Source organism: Sinocyclocheilus grahami, unplaced genomic scaffold, assembly GCF_001515645.1.
Source record: "Sinocyclocheilus grahami isolate Dianchi unplaced genomic scaffold, SAMN03320097.WGS_v1.1 scaffold588.1, whole genome shotgun sequence".
In the NCBI taxonomy this organism is placed as follows: Eukaryota; Metazoa; Chordata; class Actinopteri; order Cypriniformes; family Cyprinidae; genus Sinocyclocheilus; species Sinocyclocheilus grahami.
The window spans coordinates 748,460-776,438 of NW_015505767.1; the positions used below are offsets into that span (position 1 = coordinate 748,460).

General features: G+C 37.2%; 1 protein-coding gene across 1 annotated transcript; it reads left to right on the forward strand.

The window, feature by feature from the left end:
- The first annotated feature begins 6,465 nt into the window (after positions 1 to 6,465).
- On the forward strand, positions 6,466 to 24,883 carry LOC107557025 (serine/threonine-protein phosphatase 2B catalytic subunit alpha isoform-like). Its single transcript, XM_016240326.1, has 3 exons — positions 6,466 to 6,929; positions 24,218 to 24,418; positions 24,708 to 24,883. The coding sequence occupies exons 1-3, from the start codon at positions 6,875 to 6,877 to the stop codon at positions 24,881 to 24,883; spliced, it is 432 nt and encodes a 143-aa protein (XP_016095812.1). The 5' UTR covers positions 6,466 to 6,874.
- The last annotated feature ends 3,096 nt before the right edge of the window (positions 24,884 to 27,979 follow it).

Here is a 27,979-nt window from a genome sequence, read left to right on the forward strand (position 1 = left end):
CAATTCTGACTAATGTAGCCACTGAAACATTGTTTGAAACCATTATTTGTTGCATTAGTAATAGTTGCATTAATTTGATCCGAAATATAGTAAAACGGCAATAATGTGAAATATTATCACAATTTAAAACAGCTGTTTTTTGTTAAATGTAATTTATTGCGGTGATGCAAAACTGAATTTTCAGCAGCCATTACCCAGTCTTCAGTGTGTCACATGATTCCTCAGAAATCATTCTGGTTTGGTGCTCAAGAAATATTTCTTATTATTATCAGTCAAGAAGAGTTTAATATTTTTGTGGAAACCGTGATTCTTTGATGAATAGAAATTGCAAAAGAACAATATTGAAATACAAATCTTTTGTAACATTATAAATGTATTTACTGTCACTTTTGATCAATTTAATGCATCCTTGCTGAAAAAAAAGTATTATTTCTTTCAAAAAAAAAAATGACTGACCTTGCTGAAAAAAAAGTATTATTTCTTTCAAAAAAAAAATGACTGACCCCAACACTTTTAAACAATAGTGTGTGTGTGTGTGTGTGTGTGTGTTTGTTAATATATTTAGGGATTCAGGAACACTTTTGTGCAACATTTATGGGGCACGTTCAGAAAAGAGTGAATCCAGCAAGGAGTGAATTACTACTAATCAGGCTGATGTAATTAAAGTAACAGAATGATAGTGGCAAAAAACTGATGAAATCATGACACCCGATAGAAAAGACGTACTTTTCTCCATTATTATTTTCAGCTAACCCTGACTATAATAGGGACTCAAAACTGAATTGACCCCCTCCAAAATCAGAAACTGTTGAAACCCTGACCATTCTAGATTCATTGCATGAGACTGAGTCTGAGACTTCATAGCATTCCAAGCTTGACCTCAGCGTTTTCTCAAGAATTGTGAGGATAAGAAACTGACATTGGATGAAACTGATAGAGACTGACCCTGGGATCCAGAATTGACGAATGGCTGTGCAAAGTGTGCAATCGCACAGTGCCCCACACATAAGGCTGGTCCGTACAACGTTTCCTGTACAACAATTTGTCTCGCTGCTTAACCATCATAGTAAGAGGCATTGTTGTAGAAACTAACCAGCTAGTCATGAGTGTTTCCCGAACATCTCCGTTGTTTGAACCATTTTGGTTCAATCATAGATATGTATAGGTAGATGCCCTATTAGTGTCTGTTTCTATGGGCCGATATGCTTAAGCCGTCCGCCATATTGGAATGGTCGAATGAGTCTGTGGCATCTTGATTTTTACCGTGAGTGACGACACCTTGACCGTTCCATGATGGCGGATGCATCGACATCTCTGGAGCGGTCAAATGTGGAATCTACCTTTACACATCTATGGGTTCAACAATTTAGGATGGTCGTTAATGATATCACGTGCAGGTAGTGGAGTAATAACTTATTGTTCCCAAAGAGCAGAATTTAAGTCCAAATGTCTTACTAACAATATAGGCTACTATGCTTCTAACCACAAGTCGAGAGCTGTAGTTCTAACCATGTAAGTTTGTGATGCTGTTTGCAAATGTTCATTTGAACTACGGTTTCGGGACATACCGAATTGTTGAACTATATGGAACTGGCGACCATAGTTGGCCATGGCTGTGTTCGAAATCGCCCCCTGCACCCCCTGCATTCACTATTCCGTAGTCCGCTAAGATAGTTCACTTGTGAGCGAATGAAAATGTATGAGTGAATTCAGATACTGAATGCGCTGGAAGGGCTGCCACTTTTGCATAGTTTGTGCTCGCTGTTTAATAATTATTTGAAACTTTGCAAGGTCTGTGTTGTGTGAGAGTCAACGTAATGGGAGAATAACCTCTAGTGGCAATCGGCCTGAAGTCCACGGACTGGATTCGTGACAGTCATTGTCAAGTATTTATTAATCCTTGTTAACATTAGTTCATAAATGGTAATTGTTAGTTCATGTTAGCTTATAGGTCCAATAAATAATATTTACAGATATAACTGTTTATTTTAATAACGAATTATTAAATGTTAGTAAATTAACATTAACTAAGATTACTAAATGCAGTTTTTATTGTTAGTTCATGTTAACAAATGGAACCTTACTGTAAAATGTTAAAAAAAAAAAAATCTCATCATTTACTCACCCCTCAAGTTTTTCCAAATGAATCCTTCTGCTGAACACAAAATATATTTTGAAGAATATGGGTAACCAACAGTTTCTGACTTAACATAGTATGGGGAACAAATACTATGGAAGGCAACGGGGACCCGAAACTGTTTGGTAATGCATTTTGAAGAATATGGGTAACCAGACAGTTGCTGGTAGCCACTGACTTCCATAGTATGAAAAAAAATACTATGGAAGGCAATGGGGACCAGACACGGTTTGGCAACCCACATTCTTCAAAATATATGTTGTGTTCAGAAGAAGAAAGTAATTCATACATGTATGGAACAACTTGAGGGTGAGTAAACGGTGACAGAATTTTCATTTTTGGGTGAACTAAGTTTAATAGAAATACTATTTTTCTATTTAAACGCGTTTCCTAAATGTAAAGGCAAAGTAGAAAATACTAAGCTGAGCTGCCTGTTTGGCTGAACATTGCCTGAAAGAGAAAGACTGCTCTGGTAGGGAGCAGCAATGCGTGACACAGGAGAGGCTGTGGTGGGCGCGCTTGTCCCGGGGCTACGGCCACACTCAGATCTTTGTTGCGTTCGCTCTGCGTGAGACGAGGCAGAGGCACTTTCCTGAGAGAGTGAGAGAGAGAGGGAGAGGGAGGTATTAGTTTTACTCTACCCACTGCTTCCCACTCCAGCTGCATGACTAGCACTGCAGGAGTGCCCCAGAAGACTGCCCGAAAAAAGAAATGCCAGAGAGCGAATAGAGAAAGATGTCCGATTTCGCAGGCGCTCAGGAATGTTGCGAGCTGTGTGAGATTTCCAAACAAACACCGAAGTGCCGCTCTCTCCTTTCTGCCCCGAGGCACAGCCCCAGCTCTCCTTCACATGCTCACCTCCCACCGCCGCCTCAGCACAACAAGCTTCCCAGCAGTCTGGATGATCTGTTTCGCTAATGCGTCCATTCTTTGGTTGTTTTTTAAATTGCAGTGCTGTTTAACGCATCTCTTGTTTGTTTCTGGACTGTGTCCAGCCCCTTCCCCCCTCCCACCCCCATCCAAAGTGTCAGATTATGGGACATGCAGTACTTTGACTATCCCTCTGCTTTCAAGAGCATATGGTTGTCAGTGAAAAGCTGAGCCTGACAAGATGACACAAAAAAAACTGTACTATCTATCTGCCTTTGACCCAGTAGTACTAGAGTGAGAGCGAGGGACCACAAAGCTCCAACTGAACCCTCATGCACAGAGATCCATCTGAACACTGGCAGGCACCAGTGAATTAGAGGAGGAGAAACTCAAGAGCCAAATGAATAGGATTGTCATCAGAGGAACAGGTGTGGCCAAATACTGATGTTTTCATAGGAGATGCTGATGAGACTGATCCGCTATGGTACAATGTAAAAATGTTGGCTCTCGTCAGGGATTCCTAAAGACGAACCATCAGCCCAACTGCGCATGTTAAGAGTGTCAAGCACACAAATGACTATGAAACAATGAACAGATGCATAGTGATGTAGCAAAGAAGGAATCTAGCGTTCTCAAATCATTTAGAGATGAACGTGTATGAGAAAAACCTACAATGAAAGATTACCATCTAGTGGTCATCTGGCTGCATTGCAGACTTGACAGAATAAGTGTTTATCTGTTACTCTCATATATTCAGAAAATGTTTGCTTGTGAATGAGTCATAAATCTAGAAGTGATTTAGATCTGATGATTATTGTGTAGTAACGTAAGTAACATATGCTTATCAACGTTGCTTAGCGTACCTTAAAGGGTCAGTAAATTATGACAAAGCTGTACTACTTTCTTTCTGTATTACTTTCTTCTGAACACAAAAGGGAATATTTTGAAGAATTCCAGTCTTTTCCATGCAGGAAAAAAGAATCATATACAACTGCACTGTAAGTCTTCTGATAACATAATAGCTTAATGTTAGGAGTGACCTGAAAATGATATTTTACATGTTATACACTACAATTTTTTAAAAAGAAAGCAATACTTTTATCCAGCAAGGATGCATTAAAATTGATCAAACGTGACAGTAAAGACTTTTACAATGTTACAAAACATTGCTGTTTTTTCCCATTTATCAAAGAAAAATCTATCATGGTTTCCACAGAAATTATTAAGCAGTACAACTGTTTTTGACAGTTTTTTATATTAATAAATGTTTCTTGAGCGCCAAATCAACATACTGAATGAAAATTATTTGTGAAGGATCGTGTGACAATGGCTGTTGAAAATTCTGCTTTGATTGCATCATAATAATATTAAAATAAAACAGTTATTTTAAGTTGTAATAATATGTCAAAAATATAAATGAAGTCTTATTGAGCATAAGAGACATCTTTTCGAAAACATGAACAAATCTTACAGACCCCAAACCTTTGAAAGAGTACTGCATGTGTATATTCAAACTTGGTCCCTCAATGACACCAAATGCCATTTTTACCTGCTTGTCTCTTAACCATAAGAATGCAGGTTTAAATTGTAATGGTGAGGAAACAGAATTTAATTTTCGGAATAAATATTTTTAGTAAAAGCTGCCAAATGACAGCTGTTTGGTATTTCTGTCCCTTTCAGTGTTTGATAGGTTGGAGCACATAGTGAAAAAGACCCATTTATAATCACTGTTTGAATCTGTACTTAAATGCAAATGTATTCTTTGAACAGCAATACAGTGTATACATCAACTTGAATGAGGTAACAATATTACTGCACTGCTGAATGTGCTGTTTGTGCTTGCATAACTTTAGCCTGCCCTGACCTCTATGGGAAGAATAAGGTATTGCAAAACTCTAGAAATGCAAAAACAGTTCAGCCCCCTGAACCAATGGGAGTTCCCTGCAGCTGTGTTTTTCACCAGCAAGAAAAAGCCGCATTAATGTCTTTCCGCAGTGTCAGTTCAAAGCTGACTGCCTGTTGCACATCGTTGGTTCAGCTCTCGGTCAGTGTTGCCCTGGAACATGTAGACTTGTGGAAAAAAGTAGATAAGATAACTATATATCTTTTAACACCGCAATATAAAATAAAGCTAATGGCATTATATTAGATGCACCCAAGAGTTGGGTTTCTTCAAATCAACTGAAAGATGATCACATATGAATATTATATTCAACATAACAGGATAAATGCTACTAATGGTAACGTTCTGACTTCACCATCAGCCTTGGCTGTTTAATGGTTTACTATTACAAAAATTGTGATTTTGTTTATTGACTTTTTATACCATTTCTGTCTAATAGCCAGTTATCACAATTTTATGTGAAGTACCAATAACGGTAATAAATGGTATTTTATTATAGCTGATACAATGGTTACCGTGGTCATTTTGGTAGACTGTTCATTACCTTGCTGAAAAACAACAGCTTAAACCAAGCTGGTTTGCTGTTTTTAACTGGTCTGTTGGCCAGTTTTAAAGGGGTTTTGGCTGGTCAGGCTGGAAGACCTTAGCGTTTTTCTTTCTTTCTTTCTTTCTTTCTTTCAGCAGAGAACCCTTGTTTGAAAGACAACATAGAAATATCATATTTACTGCAATGATTTGTGCAAAATTGTTGTCATATATAATAAGTATAGTTGCTCTGTAATACTGATTAATTAATTACTATTTTAATAACTAATTACATCAACAGATGATTACTAATCAATCACTTAAATTCTATTGCATTTCTGATTATACTAAAAATACTAATAAAAAAAATACTAAATCCCATATCAGCCTTGACCAGTTGAACAATATGAAACTGCTTGTAATTATTTCAAATGAATTTTCAAATTAATTCTGCCTTTAATTATTTCAAATAAATAATATGCATTTGAATAAAGTATAGAGTATTTAAAAGGAGAAGGTTACATTAAAAACATACATTTTAACATTAGACATTTTGACATTAGAAATGTTAATAGAATTTAGAATTGTTCTGTAGTCTATGCAGTATCTAATGCAATTACATCAGAAGTAACTATAATTAAATTTCAGAAAAATTAGGAGTAATCCCCTACTTGTTCAAGGGGACTTGTTGAAGTAATTGGTAAAAACAATTCTCATTTTTTGCATTCATAATAACTTTTGTTTAAAGATTGAAATACCGTATTTACTACAGCCATATTTGGAAATATGCTGTATATGTTAAATGTCTTTTTATTGACAGTTTTTGGCTAATTCCAAATTCTGTTTTTGTTGAAGTGTAATTAACTACAGTATAATTGTGAAAATCATTATTCATAACTCCCATTTAAAAGAGCACAGAAACTTATTTAGAAAAATAAAATTCACCGCTCCCCTTAAAAACGGGTAGGGCGACGATGCGGGACACATTTTTACGGACCTGAGTGGCATTTCAACTTGATTATCAGTCATGGCAAAGAGCTAGCTGTGCGTTTTCGGGAAAGCCCTTCACCTCCACCTGATGGCAGCATCACGCAGCCCCTACACACGGGTGCGTGGGAGTTCCCCGCTTCGCCATGTCGGGGTGGTGCAACGCGCTGAAAGGATCTCCCGAGCGCGCGCGCTCTCTCTCCTTTCTCTCCACCGCCTCTACCCCATCAGCTCCATCCTCCCCCTCACGACAGTCTCAACAGCAGCAGCATCAGCATCAGCATCAGCATCGTCCTCCTCCACCCTCTCTAGGCAGCAGCAGACACGGAGGAGACGCATCCGAGTGATGCCACTGCACCAACCGCATCTCGCCACCGCGACAACACGCCAAGCATAACGCGCTTCTTTTGCGAGGAGGGAGAAACACATTCGCCTGGAGACATCCACTGCCCATGAAGATGTCTAACGCTGACATGGTCCTGAACTCCACCGATCGGGTAGTGAAATGTAAGTGTAGGCTACACCCCCCCCCCCCTCCCCATTTTACCTGCATCCGTTATTTATGTACTAAAAATGTTATCACAGCTAATTAAGACGTATCGATTGCATATATGAATGTGGTCAGTTCATGTTTAGAACAGCAAGGTTTTGAGATAAGAGATCGTTGCGATGATTTTCTCTGCAACGGATTGATGTTAATTGAGTCATGGGCAGGGGAGATGTGTTAAATAAGGCAGATCCAGTGGAGGCGGTGATGCAGCAGGATTTAGGTGGCATCACGCAGTCCTCCATGTATTCTTCAGAGACAATGAAGCAATAAGGTTTTCAGTTCATATTTAAGCGGTTTGCTTTCTCGAGGAAAGCCTTGAGTCTGCAGGTAAATCGAGCTGGAAACTGTCGCGCCCCGTTGCGTCTGATTGATTTGCGCACATTTACTGGTCACGTAGCGCACATTAATATTCACATGTATCCATAGGAACATAAAAGCAGAGCTCACCTAGACTAAATATAAGCCTCAAGGTCTTATATAGAAACTAGACTTAGGTTAATTAAAGGTGCTCTAGGTCAATTTTTACTAAAAAGATTTAACATGAATGACACTTTTCTTGTGAAATAGTATTAAAATAATATATGCACAGTCATGAGATGTTTTATTCTACATAGAGGGGTCTCCACTTCATGGCACTGCCATGTTGGGATCACGTCTTGATACAACTGACCCTGTTACTTATAAAATAATACTTTTGCCAGGATGCTTTACAAAGCATAAATGCAAATGTACATTCTAACAACAACTGACATAACATGAAAACTGAGCTGCGGTGTGGAAGCCCAAAACAACGCAAGCCCAAAAACGAGAAATTTAGAGAAATGGGAAAACACACACACAAACAGCTTCTGTACTGTCAGCATTTAGTGAGAAAATTTAATGCATCCAGGCCAATAGGTGTTAGTATAAAGTCTAAAACACTAGTATTATTTGGATGAATGAGAGCAGATACATGTAAACAACCATTTACTTAGTGTACCTTTAATCTTGACAGTAACAAATAGAAAAGAGCTTCATCATTTTAATAGACACATCATTTATTTTAAATTGGTTAAATTTATGGTGCTGTTGGCTTTCATTGATGCGTTCCGACCCTCTATGACAGCTAATGGGTCACATTTGCACTTTCATGATTTCTCCCTTCTCCTCTCAGGTCGGATACTTTTGTCTTTTTGGTCCAGTGATGGATATATTATATAATTTGTGATATTAATAACAGATATATTCTTGTAGATATGTGTTTGAATCGCAGACTATATAGGTATTCCGCCTCCTCAAAACAGTAAACCCCCAATGTTAATCTTTTTCTTGTTTTTACACAAATTAACACTTCAGCCTAACTGATTGATTTGAATTGCAAAAATCAGTGGGCTTGTGAACTTTTCCAGGAAAACAGTTGCCAGGATATCTCAGTTTGCATGCTAATGTGGCCACATTTAAATGTGTTTTCTACTGCGTTGATTCGATAAATAGTATTAGCATTTAAAACACTCTTTGTGTCAAAGACATAGTCCACCCAAAAATGAAAAATCTGTCATCATTTACTGTTTAAATCCCATATGATTGTCACAAAAATCAGATGTTAGGCTGGTTTACAGCATGAATGTTGTGCATAAACACACATATCAACCTGAAGATCGTTTCAGTCATGTTGTTCAGTCCTGATTTGTTGACGTGAGCATTTTTTGGCAGAACATTTGATTTGTATCTGCCTTTGAATGCAGAATTGTATGACAAGGCCCATTATAAGTCAGGCTTTGATATAAGTCATCTGACCTCTCTAAAAGTTAAGGTTGCATTAGTCATTGGCACACGTAATGAGTCACAGTAGTGACCCCCTCCAACCTCATAGAGGTACTTTAGATCTGGCTGTTTTAACCGTAATGGCATTCTCTGAACTACCTCTGTCTCCTCTCCCCCCTTATGTATAATTGAGGGCTTTTATCATCAACAAAATGCATCAATAAATAACCACATCTAAAATCCCAGTGATGAGGTTAGCTAAGCATTCATATTTAGCAGTGTGCAGCTCCAAACGCAGGAGACAAACAAAGAATTTGTCTCTCCATAGAATCCCCATAGCAGCAAAGCAGGATTTCATAAAACACTGCATGGTGTGTCATTTGCAGAGTCTCATTTACTAAGTGCAACTAGAGTTAGGCCTGTCATTTCTGCGCTGGCATAATGGATTTTAATGGCGCTTTCCATTTAGTGTTTTGATATGCTGGTTTATCGCCTCGTCTCATGGGAGCTGTACTAAGCATCACTCTTTGTATGCGAAATCATTATATTGTAGCCACACTGTTAACATTCTCATACTCGTTTCCAGCTTGCTTATAAATCTGTCTTAATGATCCTGGTATGAAGGCAGAAAAACATTTACAGATTTGCGACAGTGAAATGTTCAAACAGACTAGGGATGTCATGATGCTTCATTCATGTCTGTCTTATAGCAGAAGCTGAATGTTGTAGCTGTTCTGTGGTTGTATTCATTTTTTACAATTTACAATATGTATTATTATTAATATAATATTGTTATTGTTTTATATATTATATTTACAAGGACTGCTTACAGCATTTACATGCAGTAATGGCTTTACATTAATAATACAGTTCTGTTAATATTACCTTGTCTATAATTGCAGTCTTCCATTTTCGCTTAAAACTGAAGGAAGACGATGCTCCACCGCCAACTAAAATTCAGACTGCATTATTATTATTATTATTAATAAATATACTTAATAATAGTGTCTTTTTATTTTAGAATTTAATGTAATGTTTGTATATTAATATAATATACTAAGTATATTTGATTAATAATATTTAATAAATAAAACAAAATAATACATAAAATGTAAAAAAAAACTATAAAAATATGAGTATATTTTTTACACATGTGGTCCTGCCTTCTAGCATGTTGATGTCCTTGTGTTTTGTGCAAAAAATCTGTGACGTGTCAAGAAATTGGCCAAAATTTTGTGAACGCTCCAAACAAACCCAGATCCCTTTAAAGCTAAACTAAACCAGGAATGTGTTGTGAATGCTGTTCAATTATAATGTATATTGATCACACAAGGCATGTTTTTTTTCCGCACTTTTTTATTGTTGGTCTATATACAAATGTGTCAAAAGGGCACACGACTGTAGTTGCGATACTACCGAACTAAATAATACATATAAACTGGCACAGTAGTTTGCTGAGATACTAAACATTGATATAGATGTTTATAGTGTTTCTGGGGAGGATGTGATAGGTAAAGTGAATGTTTAGTGCAGTTACTAGACAGTGTTTTTCAAAAATACAACATGTCAGTCAGTGCTTGGTTTTAAAGCCCAGAGGAGGAAGGGCAAGGGTTGCTTCAGCCTCTGAATTCTGGTGTGTAGATGCTAGCCCACTCACTGTTCTGGGATGCCTTCATGCCAGGCTTTGAACGGCCTAGTTTAGTGAGCCCAATTCTAGGGCATTAACTGTGTTAGTTCTGATGGGGCTTGGCGAGCCACATTGGGCTCAAGAGGTATTGTCAGGATATAAATGGGACACTTAGCGTTGATGGTTCTCTGGGTCATGTTCTGATTAGGACATGTGAAGATTACTACAATTAGTGTTGTTACAATGCTGTTGACCTGACATTGTCATACTTACAAACTAGTAAGGAATGTTGCCAAGTAAGATGTGCTGTCGTTTACTTGTCATTGTGTGGCAAAGTGCCTAATATTCTAACTAAAAGAACAAATTAGATTATTTCATTTTCTGAAAAAAAAAAAGTTGGTGGTGCTTGAAAGAAACTCATTGAAGATACACAATATATCAGTACCATATCAAACACTGGCTGATATTATAGATTTTAATTGATCGGTATTGACCAATATTGGATATTTAATCATGCATACTCACTTTTAAAATTAGACTACCTTTGTCGTCACTTAAAGCTAATCTTTAAAACACTAATAGTTTACTAAATGTACTTTTTACCAAATCTCTAAATAAATCGATTTTTCATGCCATATATTAAAATGGGTAACACTTTACAATACACCTCCTTGGTTAACTAACTACCTTAGTTAGCTACATTAGTTAACATGAACTAACAATGAAAAATTCTTAATCTGTCTTAATATCATTTTTAAAATCAAAACTTGTATCTGTTAAATATTATTTAATGAACCTGTGCTAACATGAACTAACAATGAACAGGTGTATATTTATTAACTAACATTAACAAAGATTCATAAATACTGTAACAAATATATTGTTCATTGTAAGTAAATGCATGTTAAAGGGGTCATATGATGTTGCTAAAAAGAACATTATTTGGTGTAATGAAATGTGTTTTTGCAGTTTAAGGTTCAAAACACACATTATTTTCCACATACTGTACATTATTGTTTCTCCTCTATGCCCCGCCTTTCTGAAACGCGTTGATTTTTACAAAGCTCATCGGTCTGAAAAGCGAGGTGTGCTCTAATTGGCCAGCTATCCAGTGCGTTGTGATTGGCCGAATACCTCAAGCATGTGACGGAAATGTTACACTCCTTACCATATTGTGATGCCGTGTCCCGGAGCGATGAGACAAAACCAATAAAACCCATTAAAAACGAGGCATTTGTTGCATCCAGTGGGGACATAATTACGAATTATAATGATTTATACTGTCTTTTTACGCGTTGCGTTGCATCGCGCCGCGTAAACATAAAACCATGTCTGCATTTGTGATCGGAGAAATGACGCGCTACTCTACACTGCTCAAAACTCGCGTTTGAATCGTTCGAAACACACAGTGTCTTCACAACATGGCGGCGGCGGTGGCAGAACATTTGGGCGACATTATGCAAATCTTCCCACACGGTAACGTAGACATGTGGGGGCGTGTTTAAACGAGGCGTTTTAGGAGGGCGTGGACGAGAAATTAAATCCTCTTATACTGGCCAGAATTTTAATAATCATTGCTGTAATGCTCAGGCATTGTGGGTGGTTTCCATGGCATTGCAGTTGCTAAGATGTTCTTAGATTGGTTTTTAGAGTATTTGCTATGCAGTTGCTATGGTGTTCTGTGGTTGGTTGCATAAACTGCTTAGGCTAGTCTTACCAGTTGATCTATTTTTTTCTTCAATACTAGTCTCATTTAGTCAGTTACATAAAAATGTAGATAATTTAGAGATAATTTAAAAGTAAGACTGATTACCCCTTGGCTAACTGTTAGTTGGTTAGACTAGTTCTTAAATCACAGTCTTAACATAGTGGCTATGTTAATGAAAATCATAAATCGTATTATTTAGAAAAGTTATATCACACCTCTCATCAATAAACCACATGATTTGAGTTACCACCACAAAAAGTGTCAATATTTAATGTCAATGTCCCCTAATATTAATGGTATGACCAACTGGTTGCATGTATTATCCACCCAAACAAATGGTTTTAAACAAATACTGCTTCGGTTTCTTGATCGGTTGTTACAAATAGCTCAGCATGAGCTTCTCTGGTCACGCTGTTGCAGTTTCCCATATTCATCATATAAATTTTTAATGAGTTAATAAGCCTGTGTTTTCCCTTTGAATTAGTGTGATCCCTTGGGCCATTCATTGAGTGATCATCCACAACTGTTGCTCGAGTAATAAGCTCAAAGCAAAATATGAGCATAATCTGTTAGGTAGATGAAGGAGTCCATTCAGAGGCAGTGGTAGGGGGCAGGTGCACGAGGGTGGATGGCAAGGTGGAGTAATTACTGACAGGATTGAGAGGGAACGAGATGGATGCTGGGGATCCGCTTGCCTGATATGTACATGTAGGCTTTATATAGTAGTGTGGGTGCATTATTTAAGCATTGGTTTGCAGCACTGTTTCAGTTCACATGGCTCTCTTACATAACAACACTTCCCTGAGGTATGCTGATGAGATGGAGAAGAGGAGGGAGATGAGGGAATGAAGAAGAAAATATGAAAGAAAGGATGAACAATCTTAAGGCCTATTCACACCAATGTGAATATTCACTGCAAATGTTCAGTCAGAGGACAATGTTGAATAAAAACACTAGGTTTCCATGGGCCTGTGAATATCCGGAGGTGAATATTCATCTGCCTACAAACCTAACGTTTTTTTGCAGTGACTTTTTGTCCTCGACTAGCCAGTGAGATATTAGCTTCACGTTTCCCAAGTCACTGCTGCTACACAGTCTGACATATATAGTTATGCTGTTGTCTTTGTACACTACCAGAAAAATGTCCAATTTGAAATTGGTTTGAAATATATATATTTTTTTAAATACAGATTTGGAAATAAATCATATAAAAATATAATTTAAATAATTGCAAAAGTAATTTATAAATAATGATAAAAAAGCGCTTATATGCATAATATAAGTAAATTTTTATTATTTATAAATTACTTTTGCTAACTATATTTTTATGATTTATTTTCAAAGTATACAAGTACATTGGTTATTATGCTATTGTCTTTGTCCACTAACAGAAAAAAATACATATTTAAAACATTTTTAATACAGATTTTGAAAATAAATCATATAAAAATGTTTTATTTATAAATAATATAAAATTTGTTTACATATGAATGAATGTGTTTGTGTATATATGTATATTTAATACATTCTACATTTAATACATAATACATTGAAATAATGTATGAATTCATGAAAATAAGGTAAATGCGTTAAAGGCTTATCTAGTCAAATTAATAATTAAATGAAACTCTATATTGACATCCTGACAGATGTGTGCGTCATCTGTTGTACTGTTCAGCACCACCTATTCCATCAGAAAGTATTTGTTTATCACTTAGTTTTAACACATATTTGTTTATGTTTGTTTTAATATTTGTATGTACATTTGACTGCAAATTGTTTTGCATTTTCGTTTTGTGTTGGGTGTGAATAGGTATGTAGCCTGGGGAAACAGAAAAAGAGGACGGGGGATGTGTGTGATTGAGAAGGATGGAGAGGTGTAAGACGTAAAGACGTTTCCGTGGAGAAAGGTAGACAAAGGATCTGTAGGGCAACAAAAGGCAATATGATGAACATGAGGAGAAAGTGACAGATGAAGGCTAAAGTAGACAGGCAGGACACGATAGAGAGGGGGAGAGAAATAATATGATAGGAAAGAAGTAGAGACAGAAGGAGAGCCACGCATGAGAACGCTTGTAAATTGCACATATACATGACAGGTCTGTGGATGAAGTGTCTGCTTGTTATAGCGGTCCTGCTTCAACAAACACACAAACCTTCACGCACATCAAACATCACTAATGCTATCACTCTTTCATCAAAATGGATAATTCACCCAAAAATAAAAATACTTACACTCAAGTTGTTTCTGTATGAGTTTCTTTCTTCTGTTGAGCACAAAAGATAGTTTGAAGAATGTTGGTAACCAAAGTAGTTGATGGTATAGCCATCGACTCCCATTGTATATTTTTTTTCATACCCATAATACTCATGTTTTGTGTTTCATTTTTTTTGTGCATAGAACAAATACATTTTTCTTTGTGAACTATATCCCTTTAAGTTGGCGACTCAATCTCTCAATGTTCTGGTCAGGGCTGTGGCCTAGCGGTTAGCACACATGCTTAGACATAGGGGAGAGACTGTTTGCTTTCAGTGAATATTTCTTAGGGTATAGCTTAGACATTGGGGAGAGACTGTTTGCTTTCAGTGAATATTTCTTAGGATATATTGCTTAACTTTTGAGAGTAAATTTAAAAAGCTCTGGTTTGCTCTATTCAGTTGTGGTGCTCGTATCATCACATTGTTTGAAAATGGCTTGCTTCCTGTCAAGTTCTCTCCTATTCTACTCACAGTTCCTTGTCATTTCTGAGCCATCTTATAGAAAAAAAAGTTCTAATGATTTGAGCAGTAGTTTAGTGGTTACATGTTGATCTGGGGTGCTTGCATGGGAGATGCAGGCTTTATTCTAGCTTGCATGATTTCTCTCTATGAGTTATTTCAATACAAAAGTTTACAAACCCACAAAGTAATAAAAAACCCTTCCAACAAGGACTGAACAATATTGAGAAAACTGGCATTGCAATATTTTGTTTTTCTGCACTATATATTGTGATATGAAGAAATACAGGAATTTTAACATATGACTTTAATATATAATAGCTATATTTGGAAAAAATTGTTTTTTTAGAATGAATCTCTATAGAAAATAAAAATAAAAACTTTTCATTTCAGTTTTCATAGACCACATTCCCTGTTTTGACCCATTCAATGTGAATATAAAATATTAAGATTTTTACTGTCAATTATTTTTAAGTAAAGATAAAACAAAATAATATAAGACATATATTGCAATAATGCTATATTGTACTGTAAAATAAAAAAAATAAAAGCATTTACCATATTTTCGAGAAAATAAGTTGCACCGGATCAAAATAACATTATTGTGAGAAAACAACACAGATAAGTCACATTTTGATATTACATGAACAAATAATGTAAAATACACTGAAACTACAGGAAATGTACTATACAAGTAAACTTGGGCTCAGGTACCTCTCATTTGGCACAAAACCAAATGTGTGTGTGCTTGGCATTAATTGCATTAAGTCACAGCATGTTTCAGATGATAAAATCATGACATGTATTGCAGAAAATGCCATTTTTATTATTTTTATTACAGTAACGTAATAAAGATAAAAACAAGTAAAATTACAATACTAATATTTATGTCTTAATCTTCAAACATTAAACCACAGAGCTTATATTTTGATGGTTTGCCAGAAAATAAGTATATGCGCTGCATGTTTCAGAGTGAAGCATGGCACTGTTTTGATTTTAACAGTACCCCCCCCATTCTCATACCAGTCAGCAGGGCTGGGCAGCCACACTAACTCCATCTCTTTCATCTCTCCCTTCTCCAGCATATTGGCTTTTCATGCATGGGTTGTGCTCAGGCCTGCAAGCTGCCACACTGCCACAGCCCATAAACACGTAGAGGCTCGGCACAGTCCAGGTCTGTGCATGTTGCGGGAATCACTGATGCATTTCGACACAAGCGGTGCTTGTGTTTTGAGTCGCGTCTCATAAAACAAGTGTTCCCAATTCTGGTTGCCAGATCTATTTAGTCATAAGTATTGTTTTTTGTAACCTAAACAACAACAGAATTCGGACACAATGGCGCCAGGACCAGAGGGCGTTAATCTGTTAGTCCAAAGTGATCCCTATACTGCACTGCTTCATGCCGTGCAGTTGATCCCGCTAGAGTTAATGTGGTAGACACTGTAGAGGCTGTTATGTAATCCAGTTTCTTCAGTTATTAATAATGTCCTGTCAACATGTCCACTTCTCTCTGTACCTTTTAACAGGCTCCACAGCTTTCCGCCACCTCTGAAATGCCTAAAATGGTACATTGATAAAAGATCCGCTGTGCGACGTTAGCGGGTTGTCGTGCACTGGTGACAGATACATTGTTAGCATGTAGTGCACAGTATGTTAAGCCAAAACATGGACAATGGGTAATGGTGAAAAGTGAATAATTTCACTGAATAAAGTCATACAGTGTCAAAAGCAAAATGAGTAATGAAAGCTCTCAGTTCTCTAACAGCGAGGGTTTGGATGTTTTGGGCTGAATGATGCCATTAAAGTGGCCCTATTATGCCTTTTCGAATATTACCTTTCATCCAGTGTGTCATGTAGCTGTATGTGAACATAAACTATCTACAAAGTTGTGAAGCCGACAGTGCACGATAAATAAAGTTATTGTCTATCAAAAAAAGCGGCTCGCAATCACCTAAACGAGTCGTCAGGAATTTGAATCTTATTTTTTTACGGCTCTACGTCACGAAGTAACACATTTGCATAATGTCTGCCCACGTTCTACGTCGCCAACTTGCCTGCCCACAAACAGTAAAATTTCCATGTGGTTAACATCATGTCGAGAAGACGCTGTATCCTACGCTGTGAGAGTAAATTTGTTTTATCACAGCTTATAATTACCACAAACTTGTTAACACTTGATACTTACCACTGAGAAATGTCCTGCTCCAGTCGTGCTTGCGAATCAGTCTCTTGTCGATCAGCCACTTCAACCGTTTCATCATCAGACTCCGAATTGGTAAGGTACAATCGATACCATCTTTTCTATGTATTGACAAGTCTCCAGGGCTGTCATTCCGTCATGGCAATGAGCGTTTCGTTTGCGACACGTGCTGTACGGTAGACCAATCCAGAGCCAATCTTTCTATGGCTCTGGACCAATCACAAAGGACTGCGCCATCTGACCAATCACAGCAGTGAGGGCTCACGGAAAGGAGTTTTAGAGAGACTGATTCTTTGAACTGCTTTGCACGAATTTTACGAATCATTTAGAAATGAGGTAAAATTAAATCTATTTTTTGAGAAAACTAAAGTGTTTTTTGACCTTGCATGCATGTAAACCTGTTTTAGGAGACTCGTAAAATGGAATAATAGGGGCACTTTAAAGTTTATGCCATCATTAGTTGGGATGAAAATGAAAATTCACCCAATCTGTTTTCTAAATGCGTGTTGCAGATGTTATTGTGAATGATTCATCTGTGTATATGTTTCCTTTTTTTGACCTCGTAATATTTGATCAAAATGTTATAACTGGTAGAAGACTTCTCTTTGGTGACATATGCAGGACTTATCCAATTATCTGCCTCCACTTTTGATTGCAACCAAGTGTGCCGCACACATCCTGAAAAGTGTTCATTCACCCCCTGATGGCTGGCTGCAGTATAGGTCATAAAATAAAATATAAAATAACACTTCAAATGATTTTTTTGCCAAAAGTGGTTTCCATCATCTTATTACGCTGATGTATGTTCAAGTGTTAATTTTTGTAATAAGTTTGCTATGAGTTAGTTATTTGATGCTATAAAAATGGGGTGTGGTGTGACTGGGTCTGCTGGAGTGTGGACGGGACTTTGACACCTCAACTCCAGCTCAGTGTTGCCAACTTAGCAATTTTGTTGCTAAATTTAGCAACTTTTCAGACTACTCTAGCAACTTTTTCTTCCAAAAGCACCTAGCAACATATTTAGCTATTTTAAGAATTAATTTGGCAACTTTTAGCAACTTTTGATAAGTGACTCAAACAATAAAAAGGCACAATTTACCATTTAAATTACACAAAAAGAGAAAATCCAAAGATGCTTAGCAGGACACATCACAGGAATTAAGTTAGCTGCTATTTGCAATTGTTTAATTTAATAGTAATAATAATAGTAATTTCATAATTTCATAATTGAATACTGTTATTGTTCATTTTTGAGACACTTTGTTAGTAGCTTGTACTTGCGATTGTTGATGAGTTAGTTACTAACTCATCAACAATCGCAGGTTTGTAACTAACTGTTACAAAAATATGTTGAAAAATGGAAAAGGTGCTAGTAATTTTCCAGGACATTATCCGTTGCAACCCGAAAATGCGTAATTAAAAATGCAGGTAAAAAAAGAACCTGTGGAAAAATCAATACAGAAAATTCCTTCATATTAACATAGTAGATTGTGCACAATTTTTTTTACAGACTTTTCTTAGAGTGTAGCATACTAACTAACTACCAATACACTGCTTAAAAGTGTAATTGTTCAGACTTTTCTAGCATACTAACTAACTACCAATACACTGCTTAAAAGTGTAATTGTTCAGAATTTGTAGTTTTACTTGTTTACTAGCTAATAATAATAATAATAAAAAAAACTTAAATTGTAATCGTTCAAAAATGTGTAAGCTTTCGATAATTCGGTGTATTTAAAAATGGTTATTTATATTTTAATATTATATTATGCATTTATATTATTACGAACAAATCTAAATGAACATATAAAAATGTATGGATTTGACAATTTTGCGTCGTGATTATGTAATGACGTCATCCCTCAATGACATCACAACATCATTTAGCAACTTTTTAGCAACAAATCAACCTTCCTTTAGCAACTTCCCCTGAAAATTAGTTGGCAACACTGCTCCAGCTCATGATCACTAGTGCGCAGACTCTGGCTCCAATCATCGGCGCAAGATAACAGTGTCATCAGAGATGTGTCATCCAACTTTTTTTACAGTCTATGAGTGCAATGCAATCAACAACCGATGTGTAGAACCAAGTCCTCGGCCAACATTTTCATTGCGTCTAAAGTGGTATATTGTCTAGCAGGTACTACATTTGGTTTGAAACTTACTGCATGACTGTTTAAAAAAAGTATGTTCCATGTATGTTCCATATAGTAAATATGAGTATAGTATGAAATATTCACACTGAAATTCGACATACATCTGCCATCGTGCCGTGTCATTACTGTTACGTGAGCAGTGTCAGTTGCATTGCTTCACTGCCATTCATGAATGCCATAGTAAAGTGTCTATCAAATGTGAACTCCAGAATCTCAGTGGAAGTAGGAAGTTTTCCAGGTACTTTCTGTTTACTGTTTTTCAAATATGAATTTGGACATACTACTCTTTTTAGTGTACTGTTTTTGCCTACTGTAGTATATTGTATGGAAGTATACCTATTTCTACGCACTTTTTTTGTTTTCTGATAATGCTCTACATTCGGATATGCATCAAAATACAGAAGAGAAGAGAAGATCTGTTGTTCCATTTCATTGTGACTTTAACACACAAACTCTATTCCAAAACCTAGTTAGCTCCCTTACTACACGTAGACAGCATCCTAACCATACATAAAAGCTCTCAAAGTAACTGATTTGTAATGCAGTGCATCAGTTGATTTCAGTACAATTGGATGTTATCATGTTGCTAAGCTAGTACTCTAATAAGCATAAAAATACATAGCATACAACTTTTTTTGGTAAAATAATTACAAGGAACTTTTTATTGACACTTTTCAGTATTTATAGTACTTTTTTCGTCCTCCATCTTAGCTTGTTGCAGTGCATTTTGGGATTGAATTCTCTGCAAAAGGATACATGTTATGCTACCTTACTAAATGTAGTATCTGGAGCACTGTGGTTCATGTGGTGTTAATGCCAAACTGTGCCATTTGTTTGCCAAATGTGTGAATATACAGAACTTAGTCACATTTTGTAATCGTTTTAACACTGTTTAGTGCATTTTTAAATGCAATATTAACATGTGCATTGCCCCTTTCATCAAGATGTTATTTTGACAGCCTGTGCAGAAATATAAAAATCGAATTCTTTTAAATATAAATGTTAATTCTTTTAAATATTCTTACTGAAAATACAATGTCATGCTTTTATATGTCTGTCCCTGTTCTTTATGCTTATTATTATATTCAGTGTGTGTGTGTGTGTGTGTGTGTACACGTACACAATATTTTTTTGTGGTTTTGGTTGTACAATATCCAAGATTATATCATTTTTGTAAATCCATATTATGAGGCTTGCTCTGTCGGCATATGCAAATTATTTTTAAATGATTCTGGGTCAGTGAGTTATTTAAATATATGTTGCATGCAGTGACAATTCGGCATGTATTTGACGTGTCATCTCCGGTAGCATTAGCACAGTTGTTTGTGGTCTCGGCCTAAGACTGAAGCTTTTATGTTAACATTATAAGGACATTGTCAGGCATAGACACTGTTATGCTGCCAGGTGTGCTTGTCGGTGATGCATGAATTGTCTAAGTGAGACAACCGTAAAAGTTGTGCATTTTCTGCCACACACAGGTAGGGGTTATTCCCATATCATGGTCTAACACACAGGTGGGATGTTATGTGTTTACATCCTTCATGTTTCAGCTAAAGGGTTACTGTCAGTCACAGGCATCCAGAACTTTCCCACAGGAGCAAATAAGGGAGGAAGAAAGAACATGTTCAGTGTAATAGAGCCGTCGATTGCACAATGTGAGACAGTCGTGAAGACAGGCAACCGTAACAAAGCTTGTTAAGATGAACATAAGATGAAGCGAAACCACAATAGACTCATCCATAGAGGAATGTGGAGTCTGATACACAGACAAGATTTCCCTTCTAATGAAAGTGAAGCTTGAATGACATGTTGAGAAAATAAAGAGCTACACTAGGTTACTACTGCATGTGAGAAGAGACTAGCTCTGTTTTAAAACCTGCTGAGTTGCTTATCTAGACAGCATTTAAGGCACCATATAATCTGTCTAATTGATTGTGAGCATAAAACCAGCTTTGTTTGTGTCCTTTGCGAAGTTTGAAATCCCACAATGCACTGTGACTCAGTGACAGATATCCCTGCTGGGGGAAAAAAACAAGCTGTTTGATTGTTTTAGAGTGGTTTGGGTACTGATTTAAGCATTTTATTTCCCAGCAGGATTTTCAGCTATAATTATCCATAGGGATTGAAAAAAAGCCTTTGTTAAAGAGTTAAGCATTTGCCAAACCAGCCATCTACGAGGTTAATCACAAGAACAGCAGAACAGCTTCAGTAATAATTAATCAATGTGTATGTATGTATATATTATGTTAATTTTAAGTTTTTCACCAGGATTTGCACTGTTAAACACAATTATTTATTATAAGCTGAAATAAAGCAAGCTGATGGCAAAAGGGTATACCATCCATCAACATCCTTGTAGCTCACTGTAAGTCTGTCTTTTATATGGAAAAAATGTTTACTTCCAGAACCCGACTGTTGCACTCTATTAAAAATGTAGATACTGATTAAAAATGGCCTGTTTATGCTGAATTGTCCTATGTATTTTATACTTATTAAAGTGTCGTGTCATTAGCAACACACTAACATCACACTATTAAAATTCACTCTGAGTCGTGCACCTCATGTGCAGAGTGCTATTTGTGTGGCTGCCTGTGTAGAGCACTTATGCAGTCCCGTGACAGTTAGGATGCTCCCTTAGAAGGTAGCCGCTTAGAAAACAAAACGACTTGCTAGGTTTTGGAACAGAGCTTATATTTTACGTTTAATAAGCAAACAGGGAAGAAGGTGCTTATTTTAGAATCAGCGATGAAGGCATTGTGCATGTTAGTATAATTTGAATTTGCAATGTGCCAGGGATATGAACTCAAACCATAAAGAAACATATTTGTTACTTGACATAAAATAAGCGTTAACTGAAATAAAATAAAATAAATAAATAAAAAAAACTTATTTAATTTCTGTTAGTTGCCAAGGCAACATTTCTAATTATCATTTAGTTCAACATGATGTACTGAAATCACTAAAAATCAAAATTAATATGGACATTCAAAACTATACTAATACTAGCTCAGTGATACTAAAATAACACTTCAGTGTGCATTTTATCATAATAATATCAAGATATATCCAATTTTGATGAATGCTTCTTGATTCGTTTTAGTACATGCTCTTCTATACGAGTATGCTTTGCTATAGGTGTTCCTTGTTTTTATTTATATGTAAATATGTGAAAATTATACACCCCTGAGGTACTCCCATTAAGTGCAGGTCTTCTTTCTGCTTACCTTGGCTGTTTTTTTTTTGTTTTTTTTTGCTGAAGCACACCGTAGTTTACTGCTTATTAGCTCCAGAATAGAATATTTTAGTGTGTGTTTATGGTGTGTGTAGAGAAAGAAAGAGCTGCTGCGAACCTGCACATTGGAGATTTAATCCCAAATCACAGTGTATTCTGTGTCTGAACCGGCCACAATTCAGTAGTCAGCAGCTGTTGCTCGGCAACATGCACCACAGTCCAACATCTTGTGAAGAGCCAAGCTGCTGTTTTCCATCTCACCCTTGAACCGTTCTCTCTCTCTCTCTATTCATTTGCTCTCCATTCCCAGCAGCAGGAACATGAGATTTCTCTTTTTCCCCCCTCAAGTCAAACATGAATTATTTAGCTTTGTGTTGATCACACTGAGTCTCTGCCCCGAGCTTCCCTCCCCAGTTCCCCTACTGTAACTCTCTCTTTCTGAGCTGTGAATGTTGCTGCTAGCCTCTACTCAGCAATCCAAAATGCATGTTTTTCTCACTGAATTGCCCATATATCTGAAGTCTTATTCTGAAATCCTGCTCTGAGTGACTGTCATCATGGACAATGAACAATGTGTAGCATTTCTTCTCAATGGCACTGTAACTGCACTCAGTAATTATTTCTGTACAGTGTGGGGCGAATCTTCGCAAGCACACATGCGTAAATAATTCACCATGCCAATGTTTTGTTGAAGACAAGTCCCACATTATCAGTGTACACATTTGTGAGTCATAACGGAAAGAAACTGCCTTTGCCCCAATTTTTGGTGCAGATATTGTTTTCTCCGTCTAATTTCTAAATTGAACCGAAAATGTAGTTGTACGTCAGTGCATATCAAATAAATGTTGATGCATTTGTCATCAGTGGAATGGAAAGCGAGCCACAGAAAAGCTGTGTGAACATTGCTGTCGGTGCTTTCCAGTGATTGATAACTACAACAAAATGGTTTTATGCTGTACATAAAAAATAAATAAATTTGCTAGGCCTAGTCTAATTTCCCCAGCAGCAGGAACATGAGATATTTAACATGTTAACTATTAGCATGCTAACTCCATCCAGCTGTTGTTGAACATCCTCCTTCTTACGTCTTTGTTTCTTTTTGAAAGAAATTATACTTTTTTCATTAAGAATGCATTCAGTTGAACAGTGACAGGAAATACTTGTTGGAGACGGTAGAAAAGATTTCCGTTTCAAATAAATGCTGTTGTTGTGAATGTTCTATATATCAAAGAAACCCGGGGGAAAATTGTCATGGTTTCCTCAAAAATATTAAGCTGCACAGCTGTTTTTAAGATTGATAATAATAAGAAATATTTCTTAAGCACCAAATCAGCATAATGATTTATGAAGGATTCTGATTCTGAATGATTTCTAAAGACCAGAGTTATTATAATAACTAAAACTAAAATCATTTAAAAAAAAAGATTTTTTTTGTTACTTTACATAACATAGATGTTAATGGAAGTAAAATAATTTTAAGTTATAATGAATGTAGTGAATTTTATTTGAAATTGCACTAATATTTCACAATATTACTGTTTTTACTTAAATTTTGATCAAATAAATGCAGCCCTGGTGAGCATAAAATACTTCTAAAATACATTTAGAAAAAACGGTCTTCGGGCATCTTTTTGGATTTTAACAAAAAATTCTTCAACCTGTATTTTTCCAACATACGGTAGTACTGTTGATAAACATATTGTGTGGTCTCAGAAAGTATCTGAATCATAAAATGATGTAGTTACAAAATATCCCCAGGGAATAGCTGCAACTGACCATTGGGTTATACTTACACAATATATCAAAAGTGACTGTAACAATCAAGTTCTGTTATTTTCTTTATGTTTTGTGTTCCTCTCAGCTGTTCCCTTCCCCCTTAGTCATCGCCTCACCATGAAGGAGGTGTTTGACTGTGAGGGGAAACCAAGGGTGGATCTACTGAAAGCCCACCTCACTAAAGAAGGCCGAGTGGAGGAGACCGTGGCCCTCCGAATCGTAAACGAAGGGGCCTCTATCTTACGCCAGGAGAAGACCATGCTGGACATAGAGGCACCTGTCACAGGTACATCCTAATTCTTTCCTCCTTGTTAAAGGCTATTATGGCAGCACATTCACCTCACGTTCAATATGAAGATAAATATACAAAGTAGTAAAGTGGATGGTTTCGTTTGACATGCATTTGAGTGACTATGTGTGCTGTTTTGCAGCAGGTTTGGATATATTTTCAGACAGTAGTCGATAAAGACTGTCTGTGCATGAGCATCAGTGTGTGTACTTAATGCAGTTTGTTATCTGACGCCGTCTGCATGTGTTAACTGTATATCCGTGACAACCTGCTTTGATACCGTCAGCAAACAGGACTAAAGAGAAGCGAGACAGCGAGAGAATGCACAATCCTGACCTCAAATACAAAAATAAACTCCAAAACACCCGACTGGGAGTTCAAAGAATGAACAAGGCTGACAAAAACAAAAGGCGGCAAAGTGAGCAAGCGCTCGAGGTGTTTCTGTATGAAGTTTACCTGTGAAGGTAGCTGTCACGTTGAAGTTCGATCCCTTGTATACGTGTGAACGTATATATGTGTGCGTTTCTCCGGTATATTAATTCCCTTCTTACCTGTCATCACATCAGCTATGAGGTGAGAATAGAGGAAAAATAGTTGTAAATTAAAACTAGGGTAATGTACGTACCATGGAAAGCATGTCTTTGTCTTTTTGTGGCTCTGCATCTGAATGTGAAGTGCTTTTTCACTTTTATTATCAGTGTCTGTGGATAATCAATAGAGTTGAGAACTTGATACCCGCGTCCATCTGCAGGAGTGTGTCAGCACACCAGCTGGCCGTGATTTCCACTGTCTCATCCGCGTTTGAGCCGCTTACTCCTGAAAGAAACAGGCCCTTGTGTAACAGCACCAAAAAAAATACAAATACGCAGAGATAATGGACATAGCTTGATTAATTTTTCTTTTTAATGTGATTCTGCTCACCCAAATGGTACCGCTGGTGAAATTACAGTATTTTTAATGCTATTTTTAGTGTTTTGGTTTATTTCATTTTTAATGTGTGCTATAGGAGTGAAGTTACCATTTACACTGCAAAAACATTTTCTTTATTAGTACATTTGTCTTGTTTTGTAGTGTAAGGATTAAACAAATCTTAAAACATGATAAAGTTACTTGAAAAGCAAAATTTTACAGATATTAATGTTTAGTTTCAAAGAATATATCTTGAATTAAATGTATTCTTTTCTTACTCTGTTGGCAAATATTTTTCAAAATATATTTTTTAAAGTTTTTCTAGATTTATAAAATATGCATTCTATGCAAATATGCATGCAAACATTAATAATAATAATTTATATTAATGGTGTGTGTGTGAATTTTATTGTTTTATTAATATTGTATTAGAATTGTATTTTTTTCTGGAAAGCAAGAGAAAAAAATATATATATTTTTTTTTTGGCAGTACGTGTGGGCTGTAAAACTGAGACTAACTTGTGTTAAAATCACTGCACCAAAGGCCATTTTTGGCTGCCGAAAATGTCACATGGTCACAAGCTTCAGTGCATCAGGAGTCACTCACCGCTGTGTTTTAAGACACAAAGCATTTGAGTTCACCCCGGTTCAGTCGCAGTCTCACAGGAAGAGTTCAATTCCACTGTGCCCTTAGATTTGTCTGGTACTGTGCAGCTGTTAAAATCCATCAGTTGATCAGAGCGACCTGCAGAGCGAGAGAGAGATAAAGAGAAAGAGAGAGAGCGATTCTCTGCTGCAGAACACACCTACACCTCTGAGTCATCTGCATCTAACAGCTCAATATTCTCTCTCTCCCTCTCTCTATAAATCTCTTCCCATCATCCAGTTATGCTTGCACCCTGTGTGCCTGCAGTGGGTGATGTGAGAATAAGCATCTCCTCCCTCCACACTCAGCACTGCACAGCCACTGCCACACATGAAGAGAGATACATACAATTATCACCATTTAGAGTTTACTGTGTGTGTGTGTGTGTGTGTGTGTGTGTGTGTGTGTTGTCTGTCCCTGTGCTCAGAATATTTGCCCAGATCAGCCAAAATTAGGCCAAGTGAAGTTTATGCCTGCCGATTGTCTATTATTAATATCAAAGGGATATGAAATATGCAGGAGGCACAGTGTACACAAGGACCTGTCATTGTCAGTAGATCCGCTTCCTTTGTGATGCAGCATAATGGCAAACAAAGACATATCTTTTGCCATTTGTCACTACCTTTACCCAGCTGTATGGCCATCACCTCATGCTATTGTTAATCAAGACTGCTTACACAATCACACAGATGTATACACACACAGAGAGAGAGAGAGAGAGAGAGAGAGAGAGAGAGAGAGAGAGAGAGAGCGGGGTCAGGCGCATTCATATATGGTGATTGTTAATCAAGACTGCTTACACAATCACACAGATGTATACACACACAGAGAGAGAGAGAGAGAGAGAGAGAGAGAGAGAGAGAGTGCTGGTTCAGGCCCATTCATTTATGCTGAGAATGATTTGTGCTGTGTGCTGCTTGCTCATTAAGTCCAGCTTACATAATGAGAGGCAAGGATGAGGAGGAGAGAAGAGGAGAGGAGAGGTGGAGAGGGGATATGAGATGTACAGATGGGAGGAGATGAGGGGGAAGAAGAGAATGAGAAGAACAGATGAGAGGAGGTGAGAGGAGAGGAGTCGAACAGATGGGAGAATAAAAGATAGAATAAGACTAAATGAGAGGAAGAAGAAAGGAGGAGAGGTGAAAGGAGAAGATGGGGAGAAGAAGAAAAGATGAGATTCTGTTCCTGTCCAGAAGAGGAGAGGAAGGATGAGATTAACATATAATATGATCGGAGATATGAGAGGAAAGGATGAAAGGAGTGAGGTGAGGAGGAGAAGAGATGAACAGAGGAGATCCTGTTCATCTCCAGAAGGGGAGAGGAGGTGAAAAGATGAAAAGAAATGAAGGAAATTAAGAGTTAACACTAGAACCGCCAGGGGTCGTTGTATACCTAAAACTGGCAGCGGGTAAAATGTACCCATGCACATGACTACTGTTTTGATATGTCTAAAAAACGTCTCGGTTACGTATGGAAACCCTCGTTCCCTGACGGAGGGACCGGAGACGTCACGTCGGATGACCGATGAATTGGGATCTCGCTTAGAGAGACCAATCTACTTTGAGTGTAAACTAAACGAGCCACTGCACATTGGCATGCGATTATTGCATCCAGCTGCCGCTGATCACAGCGTGAGTATAAGTAAGCAGCAGATGCAGCAAATATATTCAGGTTTTCGCTGAGGAGCCGAGCCGAGCCGAGCCGGTAACCCGGCCGCTCAGCGGTGGTACAGGAGCTGTGGTGACGGGACGTGACATCTCCGTTCCCTCCCTCCTATGTAACCGAGACGTTCCCTTTCAGTCGGTCACTCTCGACGTCATGTCGGATGACCGACGAATTGGGATCCTACCAAAAAGCCACAGCTACTGCCCCTTCCAGTGTCCTGTGGAAGCCACCTGCGCCCCTACTTTTTGGCGTAGGCCAGGGCTTGCACAAGAGGACCAGCTACTGCTGCTATGGCACTACCCAATGAGTAAGACTGGATAACACTGGGAAAACGTACC